The 22698-nt window shown below is 43.1% G+C and overlaps 6 protein-coding genes across 10 annotated transcripts in view; 3 read left to right on the forward strand and 3 right to left on the reverse strand.

The window, feature by feature from the left end:
• Positions 1–396: 396 nt before the first annotated feature.
• LOC120454871 lies at positions 397–1062 on the forward strand. Its single transcript, XM_039640432.2, has 2 exons — positions 397–537; positions 602–1062. Exons 1-2 carry the CDS (start codon positions 523–525, stop codon positions 866–868), a joined length of 282 nt encoding a protein of 93 aa, XP_039496366.1. The 5' UTR covers positions 397–522; the 3' UTR covers positions 869–1062.
• Positions 1063–7292: 6230 nt separating this feature from the next.
• LOC120457868 (enhancer of split M1 protein) lies at positions 7293–7739 on the reverse strand. The gene is made up of 2 exons (XM_039645395.2): positions 7515–7739; positions 7293–7456 (listed from the first exon to the last, which is right to left on the reverse strand). Exons 1-2 carry the CDS (start codon positions 7693–7695, stop codon positions 7386–7388), a joined length of 252 nt encoding a protein of 83 aa, XP_039501329.1. The 5' UTR covers positions 7696–7739; the 3' UTR covers positions 7293–7385.
• Positions 7740–10272: 2533 nt separating this feature from the next.
• On the reverse strand, positions 10273–14455 carry LOC120456308 (venom dipeptidyl peptidase 4). 3 transcript variants are annotated; one of them, XM_044006884.1, is made up of 6 exons: positions 14266–14455; positions 12685–12779; positions 11707–12623; positions 10911–11647; positions 10636–10847; positions 10273–10571 (listed from the first exon to the last, which is right to left on the reverse strand). In XM_044006884.1, exons 1-6 carry the CDS (start codon positions 14438–14440, stop codon positions 10458–10460), a joined length of 2250 nt encoding a protein of 749 aa, XP_043862819.1. In that variant the 5' UTR covers positions 14441–14455; the 3' UTR covers positions 10273–10457. The 3 variants fall into 3 exon arrangements, with proteins under 3 accessions (XP_043862819.1, XP_039498995.2, XP_043862820.1); XM_039643061.2 differs by lacking the exon at positions 14266–14455 and adding an exon at positions 13673–13971; XM_044006885.1 differs by lacking the exons at positions 10273–10571; positions 10636–10847; positions 10911–11647; positions 11707–12623; positions 14266–14455 and adding an exon at positions 13666–14007 and having other exon boundaries at positions 12685–12771.
• A 799-nt stretch (positions 14456–15254) lies between these two features.
• On the reverse strand, positions 15255–17102 carry LOC120458434 (myb-like protein AA). Its single transcript, XM_039646077.2, has 2 exons — positions 16596–17102; positions 15255–16534 (listed from the first exon to the last, which is right to left on the reverse strand). The coding sequence occupies exons 1-2, from the start codon at positions 16901–16903 to the stop codon at positions 15430–15432; spliced, it is 1413 nt and encodes a 470-aa protein (XP_039502011.1). The 5' UTR covers positions 16904–17102; the 3' UTR covers positions 15255–15429.
• Positions 17103–17390: 288 nt separating this feature from the next.
• LOC120458686 lies at positions 17391–18944 on the forward strand. The gene is made up of 2 exons (XM_039646423.2): positions 17391–17747; positions 17808–18944. The coding sequence occupies exons 1-2, from the start codon at positions 17533–17535 to the stop codon at positions 18553–18555; spliced, it is 963 nt and encodes a 320-aa protein (XP_039502357.2). The 5' UTR covers positions 17391–17532; the 3' UTR covers positions 18556–18944.
• Positions 18945–19459: 515 nt separating this feature from the next.
• LOC120449556 (beta-1,4-glucuronyltransferase 1) overlaps positions 19460–22698 on the forward strand; it is a 35141-nt gene continuing 31902 nt past the window's right edge. The window contains exons 1-2 of one of the 3 annotated variants that reach the window (XM_039632111.2): positions 19460–19612; positions 20410–20579. The gene's annotated coding sequence lies outside the window, so the exon portion shown is untranslated. Of the gene's footprint in view, positions 19613–20296; positions 20580–22698 lie in introns of all 3 variants that reach the window. The other 2 variants (XM_039632102.2, XM_039632093.2) reach the window with 2 other exon arrangements.

Genomic DNA, 22698 nt, shown 5'->3' on the forward strand with positions numbered 1-22698 from the left:
ATAATTATCTGCATTGGTTTGGTAAACAGGTCCTGAGAAAGGAAAGGGTTTGCATCACCGCCTTATCCTGACAAAGGGAAATAAATCAACACAACCACAAATCTGTGGGATAGCATCTATTCCTATTAGACTTGACCCAAAGTTTGAGGCTGCGCATCAAGAAAAAATACATAAAACAAATAGCAAGCCAGACAACTAAGGCAGGTCCTTGGACAGCTGGAACTGAAAGTGTTTGTTAAAATAGTTAATTCCCAAGGGTCCACAAAGCTGCTTTTCTTTGATGTTTAAACTACTGCTACTCTACAGCTAAATCTTAAGACTTTTTAATATCTTTACCATTAGTTTGTTTGTTTCCGAAAATTGTGCTAGAGTGCTCATAACACATTTAATAAGCAGCGAAAATATGTGCCACTAAAATTGTTATAAAAAAGAGTAGGCTAAGCATTTGTAACTAAGAAAGAATTGAGTTGAAGTACATTTTACATTCATTTCTCTTCCAGACATAAGCAGAGAAAACCAAAAATGCCAGCTCAAAAGGTAAGAACCTCTGCGTAAATTATCCAAACAAATTTAATGTATACCTTTTTTTTTTTAAATACAGCCCCCCGAGTTCAAGTTTCCCATGCATGACATACACTTCAAGCAAACGTTTCGCAACCTAAGAGTGGCCTGTACTTTGGCTTTAATAGCTCCGCTGCTTTTGTACACTTTACACAACAATCCGCGCAGGAGGAAGTACAGGAACTTTTACTCCAAATACGATCCGCTGGATGCGTTCGATCGCATGATGAGTGGAGGCTACCTAGCGTCCTGTCCGCCGGGTAGTGGACCCAAAAAGGATGACAAGAAGGACAAGAAAAAGAAATAGAACACCATACAAGGACATTTAAAACATAATAATACTAACATAATGCCCCTTTTATTCATTTCTTGATATCAACTCATTAAATTAACCAAGTGAGCTCTTGACGATACACTTCCTAAATGGAAATATAAATTAACATGGAACTAGTTTACACATTATATTATGTACACAATAAATTGGAGCATTGCAAACTATTATTTTCAATGGTACCTTTCATTTGCAAGTTGAAGCAATAAAGTTTGTGGTAGAAGTACTTGCGATCAGCAGCGATTTAATCGCATTTAAGCGGAGGCAACCAATACAAGTTGGATGATGTCGGAAATCCGCCGAGATGTTGCCTAAAACGCTGAATAAAGGATGTGAAACCAAGCGAGATGGGCGGTGGGAGATGTGGGCCAAACCAAGGCAGCTGTCGAGCGACAAACTTAGAGGCAGTATCGAAAATGAAACTTTTCGGTGGCATCAGAACAACAAATGCGGGCTCATATAATGCGGGAAAGGCATAAAATTTCAATAAACTTGCTGCCTGCATGCTAAGAAAAAGAGGTTCGCGGTTGCATTTCGCCATATTTTCGGGAGATGGGTGCTGCCCCCTTATGGAGAATGTGCAGTGTCAGTAAAATGGGGAACTTTATTGCAGGCCGCGTTGACATCCCTCCCGGCATTGTCACGCTGCCTGGATAAAAGAGGAGGAGCCTCAGAGGAGGAGGCGCTGAATCGGGAGGAATGGCACTAGGTACCCACCATGCAGCTACGGGGGGAAAGGGGCTAAGGGCCGTTTGTGCAGCGAACCGCGTTCTTCAGCATGGGAAGCATGTCGCTAATTATCCTCTTCAAAACCTAAGCCCGAAATGTTCACCATCCAACTTGTCTTAGAAAATGGTGAACTTTTAGCATTTGCAGCTAAGCCTCTCAGTCGCTTCCTGGGCCATATTTAAGCCAACACCAACCGTGCCCAAATGCTGCACTGCCTCCCGACAGCTCCTGCACTTCGCCGACCTGACTCCAACTCGCCAAGCAACTCGCTCGCATCCTGGTAGCCTCAAAGAGAAGCAGACGTGCTCGGCTGAAGAACACCTCAGATAGCAAAACCGCAAATACCACAAACTGCGCCATCTCGACGGAAGCAACAATGGAAATCAGTCAGATGTCTCAAGTCTCAAAGTCGCTAGTGCAATGCCCTACATTACCCCTTTTTTTAGCTTAAGCATATCCTAAAAAAAAAAACTAATAATTATATGTGCTTCATTTTAACTGGCTTTTATTTTATATAGATATATCCTGATATATTTTAATTAAGAACAAATATCTCATAGCTTCAAAATTGACCGTAGTTAGTTTCATAAGTAAGATTATAATTATTATGTATAAGCTTACAAGGTCCTAAGTCTGGCTGAAAAGTGTGCATGCCCACTCACGTACAGGGTATAAACAAGTTGAGTACTTAACAAAATTTGTCTGCGCTTCTTTTTCGAGAGTGGAGCGGCTATTTTGCATGTTGCTGCCACCTGCCCACATAAACAGAAATGTTCCTGAGCACGTCCTGCTGTCCGGGACTTTTATTCAAGGCAAGGAAACATTTTTATAGCTGTTTTGGGTCATAGAAAAACGGGCAGTTTACCTTTTCCTTAGTCTTGTTTTTCATCCTTCAAGTGTTTGAGGTAGTAGAGGTGTTTTTCGGATACACTTTTCGTGACCCTTTTGATTGCCAATCGATGGCCCGTGTTAAGGAGATATCAAAAGCACTTGGCAGTCAAACAAATGTGTATTTCATATTTGTACATTTTTGGGGCATTAAATCATGTTGAATGTCGCAACTTCTCGTTGCGCCTGTATGTTTTTCGTTCCCAGAAATGTGAGAGTCCCGAAATAGACATTTCCTGGCTGGGGGTAAATGCATAATTGCTACCTAGCAGCTCCTCGACTTGCACAGCTCATTAAGCCCCCCTTGTTGTGGCAGTGCCTCAAAGTTGGACAAATTGCATGGGACCAGCAGAATGATGGCCCAATTGTGCGCCTCGTAAGACCGAACGCCAGGCAGCCAGGCTTCGATAAATCAAACTGGCAAAAAGGATTTCCGCCCTGACTTTGACTTGATGTGCATTTAATGGGCGGTTTGCGTCACGAAGCTTTCCAATTGGCCCAGTGCTGGCAGACGGACTGGCCTGCTCGCTTGGAAAATTGCAGTTTGGCAGCTTGGCTAGCTCGCAAGTTTGGCAATCCGCTTACACGTCACGAAAGTCGACAAAAGTAGACAACATTCTGCATTATTCTTCATATTTATGAGTCAAACTGCAGAATGTCGCTTTATTAGGGGCAACTGGCCGGGCAGCTCTGCCTTTCCCAAACAAGGCACCCAAATGAACATGCGAAATGCCGATGAGTGAAGCCCCATTTCGAGCAATTGAACTTTTTGATTGAGTTGGGGGCTTAAGCGATTTGCCATCACAAGGGTTTGCACAATGGGTGTTAAATAGATTCAGACCGAACGAATTGATGGATTTTACACTGCAAACGGATAGGTTAACAAATCAGGGAAATATAATTATGGAATAGTAAAGCGATTAAAGACATTTATAATAGTCTGTATTATGCCAGATCTGTTCATGATATAAAACTGCTGCGAGTGCTACAGTTTTTCCTTCTTAAAGATATAACAAATTGATGATATACCTAAATGACTAACTAAATAAAGTTCTTGTTTTAATTCAGCATTAATTCCTTGACTTTCTATGGTGATAAGAATTCAACTTTTTAAACCCGGTAGTGGTGTTAAATCTGGAGTGCAAAGGGTAAAACATGCATAATGCCGGAGTGAAAGCTGCAAATCCGTTGTGGATTCCGTGTAACCTCCTCCTTATCCCTTAGGTTTTTTTAATTATGGTTACGCTGACATAGGCACGTCACTGGCAACAACAAGAACCAGGACACGAGGATACAAGGACATCAGGACACCAGGACACGAGGACAGCAGGACAACGGGCGCATCTGGCACATAATTTCATTCATTTTGTTTTCATTATTGCACCACTGCTGCTGTCGAGAATTGGGAAGTGATTGCCGTCCTGACAACTTAATTTAAAAACAGAACTATTGGCGAAACGCTTTACAATCTGAGCAACTTTAATTTGGTTAGCCCGAAAAATGGATGTATACTTTATTATTCCTTCACTTTGTGCTTGCAAACTGACGTTTTTGCGCCCGACGGGCTTTAATAACACTGAACTACCGCATTTGTTTACATTTATCCCACGATCAAGGATTCCAAGTGGGAATGTTATTTAATGTTTTTTTTAAACAACTAGTTCAGGCAACACACAGTTTCCTTTTTTTTTACTGAAAACATGCCTAACTTATTCGGCTTTAAATGTTTTTTTCATTAAATGATTATATTTGCGTACAGAATTAAAATGTTAACAGCTTTGATAATAAATAGACGTTGCTAAAATAATTTATAGGTATAAATGAAAAGTTTAGTTCGCACATGGGGCTACTTTCTACCCGCTTCGTTCAAATATTTTGTTGGCTACTGTTACACCTCACGTCGAGATGAAAAACTCTAGCGATGCATAGTTGACGAGACAGGTATCGAGAGAGGTTAAAACAATTGCGATACACAGCATTTTCCTTCCACCCACCTGTGAATAGCGAAGTGTTCGCCTAGCAGTGCCTATGCGATTTAAAATGTTGAAAAACAGGAAAAACAGGAGGGAAGAAAAGAAAATGTAAGCGAGGAATCGAAATGGATGCGAAGGGCAAATAAAAGGATTTATGTGTGCGATGGTAAGCTGCGGCTGAAATAAAATAATTTGTCTCGTGCTCTTTATTACTGCATATGTAAGTCATCCTCCCTTGATGCCTTCCACAGAAATAGAAGGCCCTCGGGGAGTGCGGCACACAGAAATACACTTTGAAGATGTTTTTATTAACCACTCTGACCTCGGTTTTATCCCTTTTTATTCATGCAGAGAAACAAGTATGTTTGGTCGGATCTGCTTTAAGTTAAATCAATAAACATACTTTATTCTTCGCGGTTATGGCTGGTTTTATAGAAATTTCTATGCCGGTCATGAGCTTTGATGTTTGAGCCCTTGCCAATAATAAAAAAGAAAAACTTGGGGAACTGGCAAGAATTAAGCATGCGCCGTGTGGAACCGCGGAGTTTTCAGATGCAATCGGGGCTTAAAGCTGAAGGAGTGTTCGCCCCCAACAGTTTCCATTTGGATTTATCACTTTAAGAATGGGGCGAACGGGTCGATGGAGCACGATGCTAAGCACTTCTCCAATTTGTAGCAATCTCTCGGAAAACATGGCGTATGCGTAACGCGCAACACATAACTCAAATCGCCGGGCATATTCATCTCCATATGCAAAGTAGATTTATGTCGCATTTCTGTTCCGGCGTTGGCATTTTTCGGCCCTCTTCAGCCATTTGAAATTCCCACAACTTGTCGGCGTATTTCGCTTGTTTGTTGATTAAGGCTCGAGCTCTTTTCGCTCTTCTCCCGCATGAGCGTAAATTTTCCGCTTTCACAAAGCTTAAAGTCAACACTTGCCCCTTACTTCTATTTATATTTTTGTTTCTTTAAGCAGGTATCTAATTCAGGCATGCATTATTTAATTACTTAAATTCTGTTTTGGGCGTTGCGCACACAGTTCACGTGCCTGAATTTTTGACTAGAACTTTTCGAGAATAATAGAATTCTAAATGGAACCCTAAGAATTGCGAAGTTTAGACACGTTCTTAACAAAATATTGGCCAACAACCAACGAATACAAGTGCTACTGCTAAACTTTGGGTTTACACTTTATGCTGCACTTAAATCTAGTCTCAGTGTTTATAACAAATAGATAAAAGTAATTATTGATAAAATGATGGGATCAAAACTTATGAAACTAAAAAGCTGCAAGTCTTTAAAGGTCAGTCCGGCTTAAGGCCAAAAATGTATACAATTGAAAGAAAAAATGTGTCAAAAGCTCTTTATTGAATTTCGTGAGGAAAATGCCAAGCGGAATGCCGGCAATGAGGCGATCCAAATAAGCTGCAGCCCACAGGCCATATGGCTCATGAAATCCCGGCAATGCAGGCCAGCGGGAAACCGATGCAAGGCGCTTTTCCACTTTTCCATGGCACCGTTGACACAAAAGTGAAGCCGGTCCAGGTCGCTTCTTATTCCGGTGTTTGTTTTGGGCCCCAGCCAGCTAGTCCGCCAGTCAGCCACTTCGGATGAGCCTCGGTTTTATTGCTCACTTTAACAGCATTTGAGCAATGCATTTTCCGAATTTTCCAGCAGTTGAGCCATGAATTTCATGTTTGCATAGTTTTCCTTTTGTGGTTTATATGATTAGAATTATGGTAATGTTTTGCCTTTAGTTTGATTGGAATATATTCCAATAAAAGACTGGTCAATTTTTCTGGCTCTGGTCCACTTGCAAATATAAAACGTGGTGCTGGCAAAAATTTTTATATTTCGCACTAGTTATCACTTCTCAGGAAAAAGTTTTTTCCTGGCTTCCTAAGGGAATTAATCAGTTACATTCAACTGAAGGCAACAATAAATTTAAAAGTTCAGCGACTTCAAACCAGCCAGCCATCCAAAAACTTTTGTTGCGGCATAAGTTGAAACTTATTTACTTCGTGGACTTTAAACTTTTTTGTCAAAATCATCAAAAATTTAAAGCTCATACCCTTTCTAGCAATTCAATTTCATTCAATGTTGCTTTTTCTATGAGCGAAATGCTTGTCCAATAATTAATAAAATAACATTTTCACAATCACATGAACATTCTGCCATGCCATTGCAACTGTTCAGAGATAAAGATAGAATTCGTAGATATGAATACAGCGGCATGGTATTCGAAAAGTACACAAAAGGCCATAAAATAAAAGCTTCCTGAATTTTGGTTTTTCATGTGCATCATTTGGCCCATTCTATACGCCGCAAATTGTTGCATTTTTTAAATATTCTGACTGAGCGCATTTATTTGTGGTTCATAAAAAGCTTCAATTCCCAATGGACCTCAATCCAGCAGACCCATAAAAATGATTGCACTGCAGAGCCTAGAAATACATTCTACGCAAAAATAGCAATCAAAAAATCATCGGCACTGGTCACTCGTTCTGGGCCATGATGTGTCCTCTATACCTTTGAAATGGAACTTTTTGGGAGCAGTCTAGGTCTTTTCGGTATCGATGCCAATTTGTAGATTTGGATTGCAAATAAAAGTACGAAAAATGCTGAAATTGGACACAGACAACATCAATATTGGCCAGCTTTAAAAAGATTACGGACTAAGGCAGGATGACAACTCCATATTACACCTACGTGATATTTATATATTGTTAGCAAACTAAATAAACATTTCTAATTCATAGCAGGCAAATACCCATTCAAATCTTACAGGCTTTGGATCGAAAAAAGCGAAATATATTCAAACATATATTTTGTATCAAAGTAAAATTTCATATTAGATTTCATATCACTCCCAATTCGACATTCTACCGGACGTAAAAACGGGTTCAATCTTCGGGTAACATTTTACAGAATGTAAAAAATCTTTTACACGCTCCTCTCCTCACAATTTTAAAAACTGAAATGCACAAATTGGTTATGTATTGTAATTAGTATTGCAAAATACTATACTTTACCTGGCTTTTTATTATCAGCTCTTTGGCAATTTATATTTTTCATTTGGCAGGCATTCACGGCTTCCGTATGACACTGGCCATCGAAACCACAAACAGGCCGAAAGTTTCGTGAGCAGAACGTCTGACAACTTTCGGCAAAACCAAACCAGAAGCAGATAAATGCCAGTTTCAAGATGTGCATTGTTTAAACTATATAGAACTGTATAGAGCAATGGCAGCAGACGAAAAACTTTAAATATACTTGGAAGTCTGCATCGGATGATCGGTTCTGCTAGGGTTACTTAAATGCGGAACAAATGGGTTTCACAATTAAAGAAATCTCGCTCGTTCGAAGTGGGTACACTCTTACATGAATGACTAACATGTGACATCCATGCAGTTCCCAAACTGCTAGTAAGTGCAACCTATTGTAGCTTTAAAGTCTGCCAATCTACAAACCGCGTCAAGTTGAATTCCATTGAAAATACTGAGGAGGCATAACATTCCTCACTGTATCCATAACCCCAGTGATTTATTGCTTTCAGCTCCGTGTGCGTCTCTATATGGCCATCCGTCATACGTTTCATAACAGAAAACTGATTTTATTGGCCCTATGTTTTTTAATGTGCTGAAGGGAAAAGTTCAGCTCAACCGACTTGTTTGCTTGTGGCTACGAAAAATACATTGCGGAAGTCCATATAACAGGATATTTATAAATGAAAATCCCCTAACTTTCACCAGTGACCACAAGCATGAGTTTATGGGCTTCTCCGCAGCCGGAAGTCACTGAGCACCGCAAATTCACCGTCAACTACAAAATTGAAAAATCAAGGAATTTGCACATCCTGTCGGCAAGATTGCATGGGCTAGTAAATAAAGTGGTTCCAAAAAATCCCATCTACATTTTACGCTAAGGATATAGTTACAGATATATACGTGCAAACTGCACAGGACTCAAATTTACAAGCAGCTTAGCTTGAGCAAAACCAAAAGTCTTACACTCAAAGTATTTGAATAACATATTTTTAGGTTCTGAGTCTTTGGGGTTACCCCACCACTTTCCGTAATTAAATTTAATTTTCAGACTTTAGCCATGAAAATGCGAGAAAATCACTTTGTATGGTAAAGTCATAAAGGTCAACAAGTTTTTTTTTTTTGTGATTCGTGCAACGCCGAGACATTCATACCGCGTCCTGAATGCGAAACGCAGGAATATTTTCCGCACAATAAATTTACAGCGTATATTTAGTTTATCCCTGCGTCCTCGTGGGCACGTTTCCGCCTTGACGCCATCAAACAAAAGGCACCCGGGAGGCCGCCCAGTTCAGCAAAATGTCGAGCCGCCCCACAAAAATAAAACGACTCTCGCAAAAACACATATGTACACTTCCACTATATATTATAGTATGCCGCTGGCCGTGTGAAAATTCTCGCCTTCCGCTCGACTTTTTTGCGGCTCAGTCTTTCGCAGCCTCTATTCCATTAACTTAGTTGTGTCACATGGGGCTCAGCGCTGGGCGAAGCCTGAAAATAAATGAAAGTAAATAAATTAAATTCACTTAATGCTAAAGTAATGAAAAGGGACTTCAAAGTGGTACGGGTATCTCTTTTTGTTCATTTCCCAACTCAAACATCAGGCAAACAAAGTTACTTTTGCAGTTGCCCAAAAAAGTATGCTACGTTAAATATAGGTCCGACCTTCAGATTTGCTTCCATGATGCGACTATCCTGCCAATTAGCTATGCCCAAATAATAGGCTCAAAGTGCAATTCTCTGTCTCATTTGTTTTAATTATTGGCTAATGGTGGCCTCCGTCAATAAGTCAATACTCAGAAGTCAAAGTTGAGCAAGCCAAAAAGGATTTAAGTGTTTGTCGCAAGTCACTTTGCAAATATAGTCATACACTATGCTTTGCTCTAAAATCTAAGTCATAAATTTTCATTTGTCGCAAACAATTTGCACTTTTATCCTCTCCTGAGTTGCTTGCCATAATTCTGTCTATTGCTGTCCTGGGAAGAAGCAATTCAACTTTGCACAAGTTAATTAATTGATTTTCATAAACCAAACTCAACGGCTTCTGGCATTTTTGCCCATAATTAGTGTTTCTTTCAAAGTGCGGTTTTTGTTCTTTCATCGGCACTAGAATGTACCCATAATTAGGTTTATAAAATGTTATAAAATTAACTTGAAGCTATTTAAAGAATGGAGAGTTGTTGGGGGTTTGTTATATGTTAAAATGACCAAATTAACAATCTGGGAAAACGAAATGAAATTTCATGCTCGGCCAATCGAGAGACTTTAAAACTTTGCCTCGTTTTCATGACATCTCCACTGGGCGTGCGGATCGCCACAATACGCAATTAGTTGGGCACTTAATCCGAGGAGCAAACACCACCAGTGCAGAATGACACCCCGATTAGCGCCGGCTGTGATGGGGATTTATCCCATGCCAAATGCCCCGCTCTCGGATGGCTTAGCTTGAATGTTGGGAAATTATTTGAGAGCTTGTTTTCGCTTTAAAGTGCAGCTAGGAGTCCTTTTTTTTTGCTGGCCCCCATCGCTGATTAATGAATATCCTTAAGAGTGTTTTTATATACATGGCGAATCCGAAACCAAATCGCATTAATCAGCAGACGCAAACAAAAGAAGAATCAAGGTCGTCTGGGTCTGATGAGTAAACAATGGATACCTTTCCTTGCTCCTAGCTGCATTCAAAATAAAGTATACCCCTTATCGATTCATTAATTATTCTATTAGATCCAATGATTACACAGTAACGTACATATACATACTCGGTTTATTATTAGCGCTGTTGTTGTTTGGAAAAACATTTATATATTACATAAAAATCGTTTCAGGAACAGAAATACAGATATTTAATATTTCTACGGGAATGGGGATATAAAAGTACAGAAGGACAAATTTCAAATACTTGTATTTGACTAGGCTAACGAAAGCTGCTCACTATGCAGAGTCTTCGTAGACATCTAGGCTAAGGCAGTTGGTCCAAAAGGCATCAATGGTATGGTACAAATGGGGCAGTGCATTGCCGATGCCATGGTTCTCATCGGTGTAGGTCTGAAAAATGTGGCAAGAGCTTTAGACGTGTCGATGTGAATAAATTCTAGGTTTTAGGACCAACCTGTTCCTCGAACTGAATATCTTTTCTCTGTAGCAACTTGGCCAACAGCAGGGAGTGCTGGTAGTGGACATTGTCGTCGCCGGAACCGTGAATCAACAGGAAGTCGTGGCTTTTGAAGTTCTCCAAGTTGGTGAACACGCTACTCTCCATATACTTCTCCAAGTTGTCATTCTCAGTGGGAAGTCCCATATAGCGCTCGGTGTAAATCGTATCTACAGCGAGACATTGAAGGTGTTGAAAAAATAATAAAAATAAATGAAAAAGAGTTGACAAACCGTAGTACAGCCATGAGGTAACTGGAGCCACCGAAACTCCGCACTGAAAGACCCGCTCGTCATCCTTCTCAATGGTCTTGGCCGTCATGTAGCCACCATAACTCCATCCCCAAATGCCGCAACGCTCCGCATCCACGAAGTCCAGATTTTGTTGCATCCAGCGAGTGACAAAGAGTTGATCTTCGACCTCGTGATCACCCAGATCGTTGTTAACCGAGAAGAGCAGGTCCTTGCCCTTGTTACCCGTACCACGGCCATCAATATACGCATAAATCGTCTCTCGCGAGGTCGTGACAAACGCCTCGTAGCCCAGGGTGAACCCGTTGGTCACTCGCACCGAGTTGGGTCCCTGGTAGACAACCACGATCAGTGGGTACTTCTTCGTCTCCACGAAGTTGGGCGGAAGGGCGAGCTTGGCGTAACCAACACTGCCATCGGCCAGGGTGACATTCATGAAACGATAGCTGGGACGCAGCTTGTTCTCTATTTGCATGCGGTACGCTGTGTTCGGCTCCCAGTCCACCTGGAGTGACTTCGTGGCGGCCTCGAAGATCCTGGTGTAGCTGGGATTGGGTCCGGTGCAGGAGAGCGTGTAGTAGGAGAAGGACTTGCTGAACGTGGCCGAAGCGGAGCGACATGCCACTCCATCCGCATCGATTTGCCCGCAGCTGAGGCACTCATCGTTGCTGAACACATGGTAAACCGAGGGATCTCCGGGCAGAGTTGCCTGATAGTAACTGCAGAAGGAGTGTTTCAATTGGAATCGCTTCTATATAATACTAAGGTGTATGCTTACAGTATGTCCCTGGCTTCGTCATATCCATAAACGTTCAAAACCGTGAAGTTACCGCGCGACTGCCAACTGTTGAGACCAGTCTCCAGGTCCAGGTTCCACACCTGGTGCCAGTTGTCTATGAAGTAGCCGAAGATGCAGCTCTTGCCAGCGGTGAGGCACGTAGGCGTGCCAATGTCCACCCAGCCGCGAGGCTCCTCCAGTCGCCTCACCTCCGCACAGTCACCCAGGTAGCTGCAGCTCTGAATGGAGGTGAGATTCTGGCGGCGATTCATCCAGGTGATGAGCAGGTGAGTCGCGTTCGACCAGACAACGCTCTGCAGGATGTGATCGCTTCCGACAATCTCCACGGGCGCCACGATGCTGTGCACGATGGGATCAGTGTCGGACACGTCGTAGACGCGTAGGCTCACCACCGGGTTCTTGGAGCCCGATTTGGGATACTTAAGCTGCTCCTCGTGCGGATACTGATAGAATGTGGTGGCGCCGTCGCCGTACAGGAAGTAGGTGAATGTCTCCACCTCGGTGTCGTTAAAGAAGCCCACGGCCAGCCTGCTGCCGTCCGATGACCACCAGATCGCGCTGCCGCTGCTCAGGACCTCCTCTTCGTAGACCCAGTCGGGCACTCCGTTGTAGACCACCCCGTCCACGCCGTCGTCCGTGATGCTGACCTCCGAACTCTCGTTGAAGTGGATGAACACGTTGTTCAGATAGACGTAGGCCAGGCGATCCCGCAGTGGCGACCATCCGCAGTACTGCAGCTTCTCGCCTTTGTGGATTTGCACGGATGTGTTGGTCTCGATGTCGAAGACGTCGTACTGCGCTATGTACGAGTGCCGGAACTTCTCCGTGAGGTTGTGCCGGATGAGGATCTTCGTGTTGTCGGGCGAGAGTGAGAAGGTGGCACCCACATAGTTGTTCTGAAAACAGTGAATCGTTAGCATTTTCCAATCCATTTCCATCGTATGTAAAGTGCATTACCAGAAATGAAGAGTTTTGGAAGATCACATCTGTCTTGGTGGCCGCATTGAATTTGTGGATAGATCGGTCGGTGGCAGTGTAATAGAACTCGTCATCTGAAAAAGTGCATGTGTTGAAGATCAAAGATCCGAGTGAAGGGTATCTGACTTTCTATCGTTCTTTAGATTTTTTGGCGATCGTATCGATGCCCACAGGTTGGTTAGATAACATATACAAATACAAACACCCTTACTAACTAATTAACTTTGTACAAGTTTCAATTGCAGCTGTTTGAAGTAAAGCGAGTCATTGAATCTGGAATGCCGCCAGAAAAAAAGGCAACTAGAAATTTGGTGCTTCGAAAGTTAAGTAGGAGAAATCTGGCATCGCGCCAGTTTCATAACTGTGCACCAAATGCCCTTCTTTATAGGGAACATCATCGAACTACAACCAAATTTCCTATTACTAAGCCATTGTAGAGCGCAAAGTTCCCAAGTAACTTGGAAGTGCCAAAGGAAAGCAAATCTAAGATTTTTCTACTATCTGGACACTGCCATTATGGTTAACCAAACGTCGCTGATAAGAAACACTAAATAATCGTACTATCGAGCTGCAGAATGATGATCGTAATTCATTCAAGATAAGATTAAGCATACTAAACTAGCCAAAACTTGAGCTCAAATTGTAAGTCTAGCAAGTTTTCTTCGTTTCTTCATCAGTTAAGTATTATAGTTCTGGGTTAATTCTTTTTTCTGTGCATTACTATAGGGGGGAAATGAATTGCCCAGCCGTATTATACGTAAATTAGCTCATTGATAAGGGTCGGAGCACTCGCGGTAGGAATTCCCCGGATGTTAATTCCCCCCAAGATGATAATTCCCCGCGGGTGATGCTATATGTGATAGCAGTCCAAGGCACAAGACAAGGTTCTTAGCGTTGGTGGTGTGATGGGACAACAAAAGGTTCGACGACCCAGAACCGATGGGATCGATGACAATAAGCAACGAACCTGTTATCCAGGTGCCATTGAAGCTCCGAAGCCCCGAGGTGCCATACAGAGCTTCCGTAAGTTCCCACGCTGTCTTGTTGCCCTCCGCTCCCTCGATCCGTCCAACAACCGCCGCCGTCGACGGACGCGGACACATGGCCATGAGGAGGCCAAGGGCAGCGATCAGCAGCGGATTAACTAGCATGTTGTATGCCGCCCGTAAAATCGTAGATCGTTGAAGTCCACTTCACACTTGTCACTTCGCGAAATCCGCAACACGCAACAGTCGGCGGCGCGGCTAAAATGCAACTGAGCCGGAGTCGGAGTCGGAGCAGAAATCAGAAATCAATTACAATCACACAGCAATTAGCGCGTATGTCTACGCCGACGTCTACGTCGACAGCGGCAGAGCTCGCGACTGAGCGAGTGAGAGCCACCTGTTGAGCGCGTCGCGGCGTTGCCAGATGTCGCCATTTATACACCGCTCATACGAACTTACACTTGCCGACAAAGATTACACTTGAATGTCGCACATTCATAGGGATTTCTTGATAAATTATCCATAAATATTTAATATTTCTTCAATATTTGAACAACATTTTTGAATGGCTTACCCGTATTCCAGGTGCCATTAAAAGCTAATAGTCGCCTGCCCAAGCCGTACAATGCCTCCCTAATTTTCCATGCGCTTTTCACTCGCGTTCTGTGCTCCGCGTCCGCTGCGGGAACAGATCCTAATGCTAATTGGAGCAACAGCAACCAGCAACTCAAGCTAAATCCACCGTGCATAGCTGTATAGCTGCAGCTGAAAGGGCCACGCTTAATCTGATGTTGGAAACAAGTGCGGAGTGCTTGGCATCTCAAAAGCGAGTGAACTGGCTTTGCTGAGCGTAAATGATTATATTAAATTAGTGGCCAATGGAGGAAAAGCCATAGCGAAAGACCCCATTTAACAAGTGGAAGCCCTAAGAGCTGGCAGATACCGCTTTCTGGGGAAAACTACTACAGGAATAAGATACATCCTTTAAATGTTTACTACATATGAATGTATATGAATGCTTACGGAGCTTTTTTTAAAGTTTATGTCTATCATACTTACATATTTGAAGTAGACAAACTTCAAGGCACAGAATGACCGGCTTTTTTCTGTGAATAGTGAGTATCCAATAGTCGAGAATCCCTCATGTAAATCATTCCTTCCATAAATTCCATGTAAAATTCAATTAAAAGGGCGTCTACCTTCACGGCTTTTGAATTAAAAATAACATATGTAGGTTTTTACTTTCGATTTCTAATTTTATTCTAAGCTTCAAAGAAGATTAAAAATGATTTTTCTAAATATCAACCACCCTTTTTCAGTTTTTTTTTTATTCAGTAAGGATGTATTTTACCAAGCCAACTCCTTCCATACGAATATTGCATACTTTTCAGCGCTGTCAAATGAAGCAACTAAAATGATGGTGCTCAATTTGTTCTATTAAAAAATGAATAACTTATTTGCAGAGAACGATTCTGAAAAAAAAAACAATATTATCTACAGCTTGAAACCCAAAAGGTTTAGGCAATAATCCAGCGACTTTCTGGTATAATAATATAATAAACTAATATATTTATTAATTAAGTTTATTTTAAATCTTATAAACAGTGTTGCATGATTTTTGTTAAGTTTCGTGGCACCGATCAGCCTGCAAGCGGCATGTTACAGCAACCCAGTATCTAAAAACAATTGTTCATACACTGCGGTCCAAAATTGAGGTTTCGAAAGTCAGAAGAGTTGTTCACTGCGGCCGCTGAGCCGTTGGGTGCTGATTTTGCAGCTGGTGGCTGGGAGTCTGCTGCTGCAGCTGCAGGACGTGGCTCAGGATCTGCGCCTGCTGCTCGAGACACTTGGGGAAGAAGGTCTGCATGAGGTCAACCTTGCGTTCCTCCAGCTCCAGTCGCTGTCGGCATATCTTGGTCTGTTCGTAGAGCAGCTGGTTCTTTCGCCGTACTTCCTCCATGTACAGCGCCTCAAGCGAATCTGCGTGTGGAGGATTCACAGAGCCGAATGGACGACCCCGCTTGCGTGGCACAGGAACGGGGGAGGCGCCAACGACGGCGGTATTGGTGGTTGGAGTTGGAGCTAGTGCTGGAGCCGGAGCTGAGGCTGGAGCTTGTGCCGACACCGGCGCGGACATACCACCGTTTGCGTTTGTGGCCACGCTGATGGTGTTATTACTGCTATTGATATAGGCTACCGCCGTGATGGGCTGGTGGTTGACGCTCGATGTGGCCGCAGTGCTATTGTTATTGACGCTGTTGTTATTGAATTGAGTTTGCTGCTGCTGAAACTGCGGCTCATAGTTCGCTTGGAACTGCTGTTGCTGTTGTTGCTGCTGCTGCTGTTGTTGCTGTTGTGGCGTCTGCAACTCGAGCAGCTGAGGCTCGGCTGGTGAATACTGTTGCAACTGCTCTTGAAAGGGAATGGAGCGGTACTCTTCGTCCTCGTATTCCTGCTTGACCACCTCGTCGTACTGGTCCGTGAACAGCTCCGTGCTAAAGCTCATTCCGCCGCTGTTGTTGTTGTTGTGGCTGCTGCCGTGATTACTATTGCTGCTGCTATTGTAAAAGGTGGCCGTACTCGGCTCACTGGCCAGTCCCAGGCCCTGCTGCTGCTGCTGAACGGATTGTTGCTGTGGCTGTTGCTGCTGCTGCTGCAACTGCTCCGCGGACACATCATCCCGGGGCGGAGTCATGTCGCGGTTGTTGAGCAGGGCCTCTGGCGGCAGCGGATCGGCGTTCTTGGGCCTGTGCAGGTTCTTCAGGATGCGGTTGATGATGTCGTACTTCTTCCAGCGCGTAGCATGGCTGGATGGATCCGCCTGCAGCTGTTTCTTGACTTGCCTGAGTGGAAACCGCTCTGTTAGCATGCAATCATAACGACGTGGTCAAATGGTTAACCTACCTGAACTTGGCCCTGGTCTGGTTGACCTTCATCTGGATCTCCTCGGGCTTCACGTCCACGGCGAACCGGTCGCGCAGCTCCTCGGCCCACCGGCCAAAGAATATGGTGTTTTTGCCGGTGCGCGTCAGCCGCCAGTTGTCGCGTCCCCAGATCTCGTACAGGCGCTCCTCCTCGCTGGGCGTCCAGTAGCGACGCGCCTTCTCCTTGCCCCTGCCCTCGAGCAGCTCCTGACCACCGCACATACCCAAATCCTGTTCGGCACCGCTGCCGCTTCCGCCCGCGTTCAACGCCAGCTTATCGTAGTCCATCGACTGCTCTGCTCCTGCTCCTGCTTCTGCTCCCGCAGATGCTGTTCCCTGTTCCGGCGCCTCTGGGTGTGCGGTCTCTGCTCCAATTACACAATGCGACGCAGCGGCACAATGGTGGAACACACGGGAAGCCAAGAGTAGTTTTTTCTGCACAAAAAATCAACAACAGCTCTGATACACAGAAGAGTGTGACCGTGCGTCCCCAAAACGCCGAAAATGCCCATAGCTTAGGGTGACCACTCCGCAGGGAATTAACACAATTTCTATCTTATATATCTGTTGTTTACAGAATTTACTTTCATACGCATTAAAATTCGAGAAAATAACACTTAGATAGCAAGGGAACATTATAGATAGCATTGGCTACATTTTATAATTGATATAAGCATAACTGATATAAATAAAGTCGCTTGATCGAAATAAGAATCATATTATATTTTCTAACTTCCGAAGATTTCAAGAACTGTAAAACTATGTATATGAAAGTAAAAACCGTTGGTTGTATCTTTTGCACCTGCTGCCGGGTCGCACTAAAAGCGTTCTTGGTATTTCCGCGCTTTCCGCGACTGGTCCTTGGTCACGTACGAAAATGTTTGGATGCTAGCGATTCCACGGAATAGAAGTGGAAAATGAGTGGCCAGAAGCACCTGCGACTGCGCTACTACACCTCCTTGGAGGAGGCGATGCTGGTGCGGCTTTGGCGCGAGCACCTGCACGACATACCCTCCTACACGGACAACCTGCCCATTTTCCGGGAGATCGCGCACGGCCTGCAGCAGCACGGCGTGCGTCTCAACAAACAGGAGGCTCGCCGGCGCATCAACAGCTACCGCAACAAGTATTTGTAAGTCGCAGCTGCTCTGGCCACGTCCAAGTGCTAATATGCCCTATTCCTCCTTTGCAGAAACGAGCGCAACCGCGCGGAGGGCAATGCGGACTTCCAGACCGACTGGCGCCTCTATCCGCTGATCGACAGCCTCTTCCGTCCTGCCAGGCCGTCGACGGACCTTTTCCACGCGCGCAATGTATTGGAGACGGCCGCCGCGAGAGCACGGGTGGATCTGCCCTCCCTGCCGCCACTGCATCTCACGTCCGCCGCCCACCTGAAGTTCGAGCGCGACCCGGACGGAAGCGCCTTTCTCGATCCACAGCCCCTGGTGCACGCAGTGGTGAAGACAGAGCCGCGGCAAGACGACCAACACCATCCGGTGAAGACTGAACACAATCCCACAGAAACGCAACTGGGAATGGCGGCTAACCACTGCCCGCAGGGAGCTGCAGCCGACAGTGCCATTCGGCGGATCCCTCTCATGCCTGCCAACCACAGCCTGCCCGAGGCAGAGGAGGCGCCATATGGGGGCCACACCAACGGCCTGTCGGACGCCGAACGTTCAGCGACCAAACGGCGACGAGGGCGTCGTAGTATTCTGCCACACACGGGCAAGATCACAATGGCCGTAGTGGAGGAGCTGCGCAAGGAGAACAAGATGCTCGAGGAGCAGAATGACGCCTGTCTGCAGGAGCTCGAGCACAAGGAGAAGCAGTTCATCACCATGGAGCACAACTTCCTGGCCTATCTGGAGCGGCAGGAGGCCTTGCTGGCGCAAATACAGCAGAGAGCCATCAAGCTGGAACCCGATCGCGACTACTAGAACTTCGGATGATATGAGCCAGCTTTAGCTTTAAGTAGGGAACAGAGTCCCACTGGTGGACATCGAGTCTCGACGCTTGACCATGTGTATTTCATTTCGTTCCTTTCGCAGACACAGAAGTCTATTTCACTTGACGTACAAAGCAGCATAGCGAACCGAAGATATGTTTATTTCTTAGCCTTTTCTTATTAAAACGTATGTATAATGTGTATAAAAAATCCGACTTTGTAAAAGAATTCTGTACGGTCTTTAAGTTAAGTTGAGTTACTGATTAAAAGTTTAAAATGTAAACTAGAGTAAAGTATTTCGAAATAGTTTGGATGAATTAAGATTTAAGATACATTTCAAAAACTGGTGAAATAATAAATTATAAGAAAGAGGAAATTAAATTATAAGGATACTATTGCGATAATTATAGAATATCCGTTTGAATACGAATATATTTTTAAATAGTAACTAAGTTAAGCATTATTTCAAAAGAAATGTGAAAATGCAATTTAGTTTGAATTTTGATTCATTTAGTGTGTGCAACAACCGGGGGTTATTTGTGCACCAACCCTAGTGTGGCAGCAGTGTGACCGTGGCTAGAACGCGTCGAATATGTTGTATACATTTCTTAAATTTTTATATTTTTCATTTCGGATGTTACATGTTTATGTATGGGATCTTCTTATTATTATGTAAATCAGCTGTCTAAAACCTTAATTTTTCAAAACTAAAAATTAACATGTATGCCTTGCTGAAAAGAGTTCTCTTAATCATAAAAACTTAACATGTGATTAACATAAATTTAACATGCTGTTAGCAGCAGTGTTCTTAAGAGCAACCTAAGAGCTTTCCTAGTCGATTGGCACGGTCACACTGTAGAAATACCAAGACCATCGAGTGGCAACGCCGCAACAACGGCAGATATCGGGAGTTGGCAATATGCCATTCGATTTCGAGACTTTAAGCGAAACGGTCGTGTTTTTGCGCGTGTGTGCGGGTGGCGGACGCGCGTGCCAATCGGAAAAGGCCTTTAAATCAAATGAGTGGCTCGCCAAAGGAGCGCATCAAGGTGTGTGCACGTGTCGAGTGTGGGTGTGTGTGTGTGCGGCGCGGCGCGGCGCGGAGAAAGCCAGCCTTCCTGTCTGGGATAAAAATAAAGATAACGATTGGGATAAAGATCGCCGAACGGATTGTGCGAAATGCACAAATCGCCGTGGAATCGGTGCTAGAGAAGGAAAAACAAGTGTGCAGCACACAGATTGAAATGTTTGCCCATGTGTGCGCGAGCGTCACCTAAATAAACAACATAAAATTCGATTTGCAGCAAGGAGAGCGAGTCGGAGCGAGTGAGAGGGAGAGAGAGAGAGAGAGAGAGAGAGCTATTTTGTTGTTGTTGCCGCTGCATGTGGCATGCCCGAAAATCCCAATCAGAATCAGCTGAGCCCTGCCTCGCCTCGCCTCTGCCTCCCTATTACCCTTCCTCCCACCATCTCTTCCTTTCGCACGGTGTGTGCAGGCCAGTGTAAAAGTTTTTGCGTGTCTCCACCGTTTCTCTTTCTCCAGGGCCGCAACACTGTGCTACAAACTACGTGAAAACCCGTTTCGTTACATTTCGCTTCGCCCCGCCTTCCCCCCTCCACAACTCCCTCTCTCCCGATTCGGTTTTTTCTCCGCTGTCGCGTCACGCCTCGTTTTTTTTTCTCTGTTGTGTGTTGCAGTTGTTGCTTTTACTCAGTGCCTCTTTCATTCATAGAAAACGGTCAGCAAAGCAAAGCAACGCAAAGCGAAGCGACAGCAACAGCAACAGCAACAACAAACAGAAACAGCAGAAATAACAGCGCGATTTCTTTTCGTTTCGCCCAAAAGAGCAGGCAAAAAAAATCAACAAAATACGAAACACAAAGCCAAATCAAAAGAAATCAAATTTCAAATTCGTGCGGCCACCAGCAATATCGAAATAAAGAAATTATCTAAATCATCATCGACATCATCATCAGCAGCACAAAAATCGAAAATTGCCTCGCTGTGTGTGTGATGTAAGTTCGATAATAATATTTAACAATTGCAAAAGTTTATTTTATGCATTATGCCTAACTGGCGCCCATTGTTCGCCCCTTTTTATTGCTCTTCATTTGGCTTTCCTACGTCTTCCGGCTTTTTTATTGAAATTCACTACTCATTTGGGGCCAGCTTTATGTGTTTTTCAACGTATTGTACATATTGTTAACACATCAAGTGCAATAATTCTTTATGGTATTTAATGTTCTCTTAATTTGTTAGAATTTTCCCATGATCGTAGTCATGTATGGGTTTTTCCTTCTGTAGTAATCGTGCGGGTCTAGACCACTAGAATGATAAGGTTGATAAGATTCTTGGCTGTAATTATCGAATCTATGGCAAAATCATAACTATTTTTTTTTATTATTTCTTGCTGGCAAAACTGAGATAGATTGTTTTTGGTTTTCTACCGATTTGATGAATTTCATTTTCCAATCGCGTTTTAATTTTCACATTAAAAACACATTTGTTAACCCATTAAAAATTTGTTTGGCATTTGTTTCCTTTCAAAACAGCTCATTAAATCCCCGCAGTCCACATAAATCTTGTCGTCGTTTGTGGCTAAATATTGTCACTTAGCAAACACCCGAAAATACATAACTTAATTTATGCGCACGAGCATTAAAAATAGATTTTGGAGGTGTCGAAAGAATAAATATAAATATAAGAGGTTTGCTAAATAAAAGTGTATTAGGTAATTGTACACCACGCATTGTTATAAACATTACTGCCTTCTCATTATTATTTGACAATTCTATACAAATTATTTTTTGCTTGGATCTTCAGTTAGCTTGGGCTAGTTGTATATAAATAGACATGAGCTGTCCATAAAAAATGAACATTTTTTTGTGAAGTGGTTCAAACGGGCAATTTAACACGATCTACTTAACTTGTGTGTTGCTGTTTATTAATAAAATATTTGCCAATTATACGACAGTTTACGTGTTTAGTTCCATGTGTTTCGCCCTATTATTAAATATTTGTGCTTTATAAACACAACTTATTTACTCCATTAGTATGATTCGAGCATTTTCTGGGTAATCAAACGAACTAAACAAATGTTTTTCTCAATAATGGAAAATATTTGTGTAGCAAGACAAGAGAGCAGTTTTCCGCATCACAGAACTCAGTATCTTATATCTGATGGCGCATATTGTAGATAAGAAATTATAGTAAGTAAGTGTAGTAAGTAAATTTAAGGCGATACCAACGCATTGCGGTGGCTGGATTACGCAGAACATAGGACCTTGGATACGAATAGCTCGGAAAGATTTCTGGTTTTTAGATAAAGAGCGAGAAACACAATTTTCTACACAAGATTCAAGCGGAAGTTTATAATCGCTGCCACGAAAATTCCAGAAGGGTGATTTGTGGGAGATTTTCAAGAGAAAACAGTTCTGGATCAATTCTCTATATGGGCAACAACTATTTCGCTTTTATTCTTGTTTCTTTGTAAATAACACCTCTTGTGTATTTTAAGTTTTCAAATTAAATTGCTATTATGGTTTCATTAATTTATCATTTTCCCCCTCTGACCTGAAAAGTTTATTCCCCCGCCTGGTGACTTTTGAAATATAATTGACACCCCCAGTGACGTAACATCAAAGCTCACATGCATTTACACAAATTTTGTTTGTCATGGACACAACTGAATCATATTAGGCCACAGCATTTACTACACTGGTTGACAAGAAACCCGTTTTAATTTGTGTTTCGCTACTCTGGTGGGAAAGTTTTAATTTTACATAACCAAATTGAGATATGAAATTGAAAAATTAAAATATAAATATGTGTACGCAGAACTATCAACATAAAAAAAACCTATAGTGATTGACTATCTGATACCGTTACTAGTAAAGTGAAGAGTCCAACAGCTTGTGGGCGTTAGAGTGGGCGTGGCAAAAAGTTTTCTTGCAATTCGATAGAAATTTACAAAACTGATACAAAAATAAAAAAATATCAAAACATTTTTCAAAACTGTGGGCGTGGCAGCTTTGGGCGGTTTGTGGGCGTTAGAGTGGGCGTGGCAAAAAGTTTTTGAACAAATCGATAGAAATTTACAAGGCCAATACAGAAATGAAAAAATATTTAAACATT

Source organism: Drosophila santomea, chromosome 2L (genome assembly GCF_016746245.2).
Source record: "Drosophila santomea strain STO CAGO 1482 chromosome 2L, Prin_Dsan_1.1, whole genome shotgun sequence".
NCBI classification, from domain to species: domain Eukaryota; kingdom Metazoa; phylum Arthropoda; class Insecta; order Diptera; family Drosophilidae; genus Drosophila; species Drosophila santomea.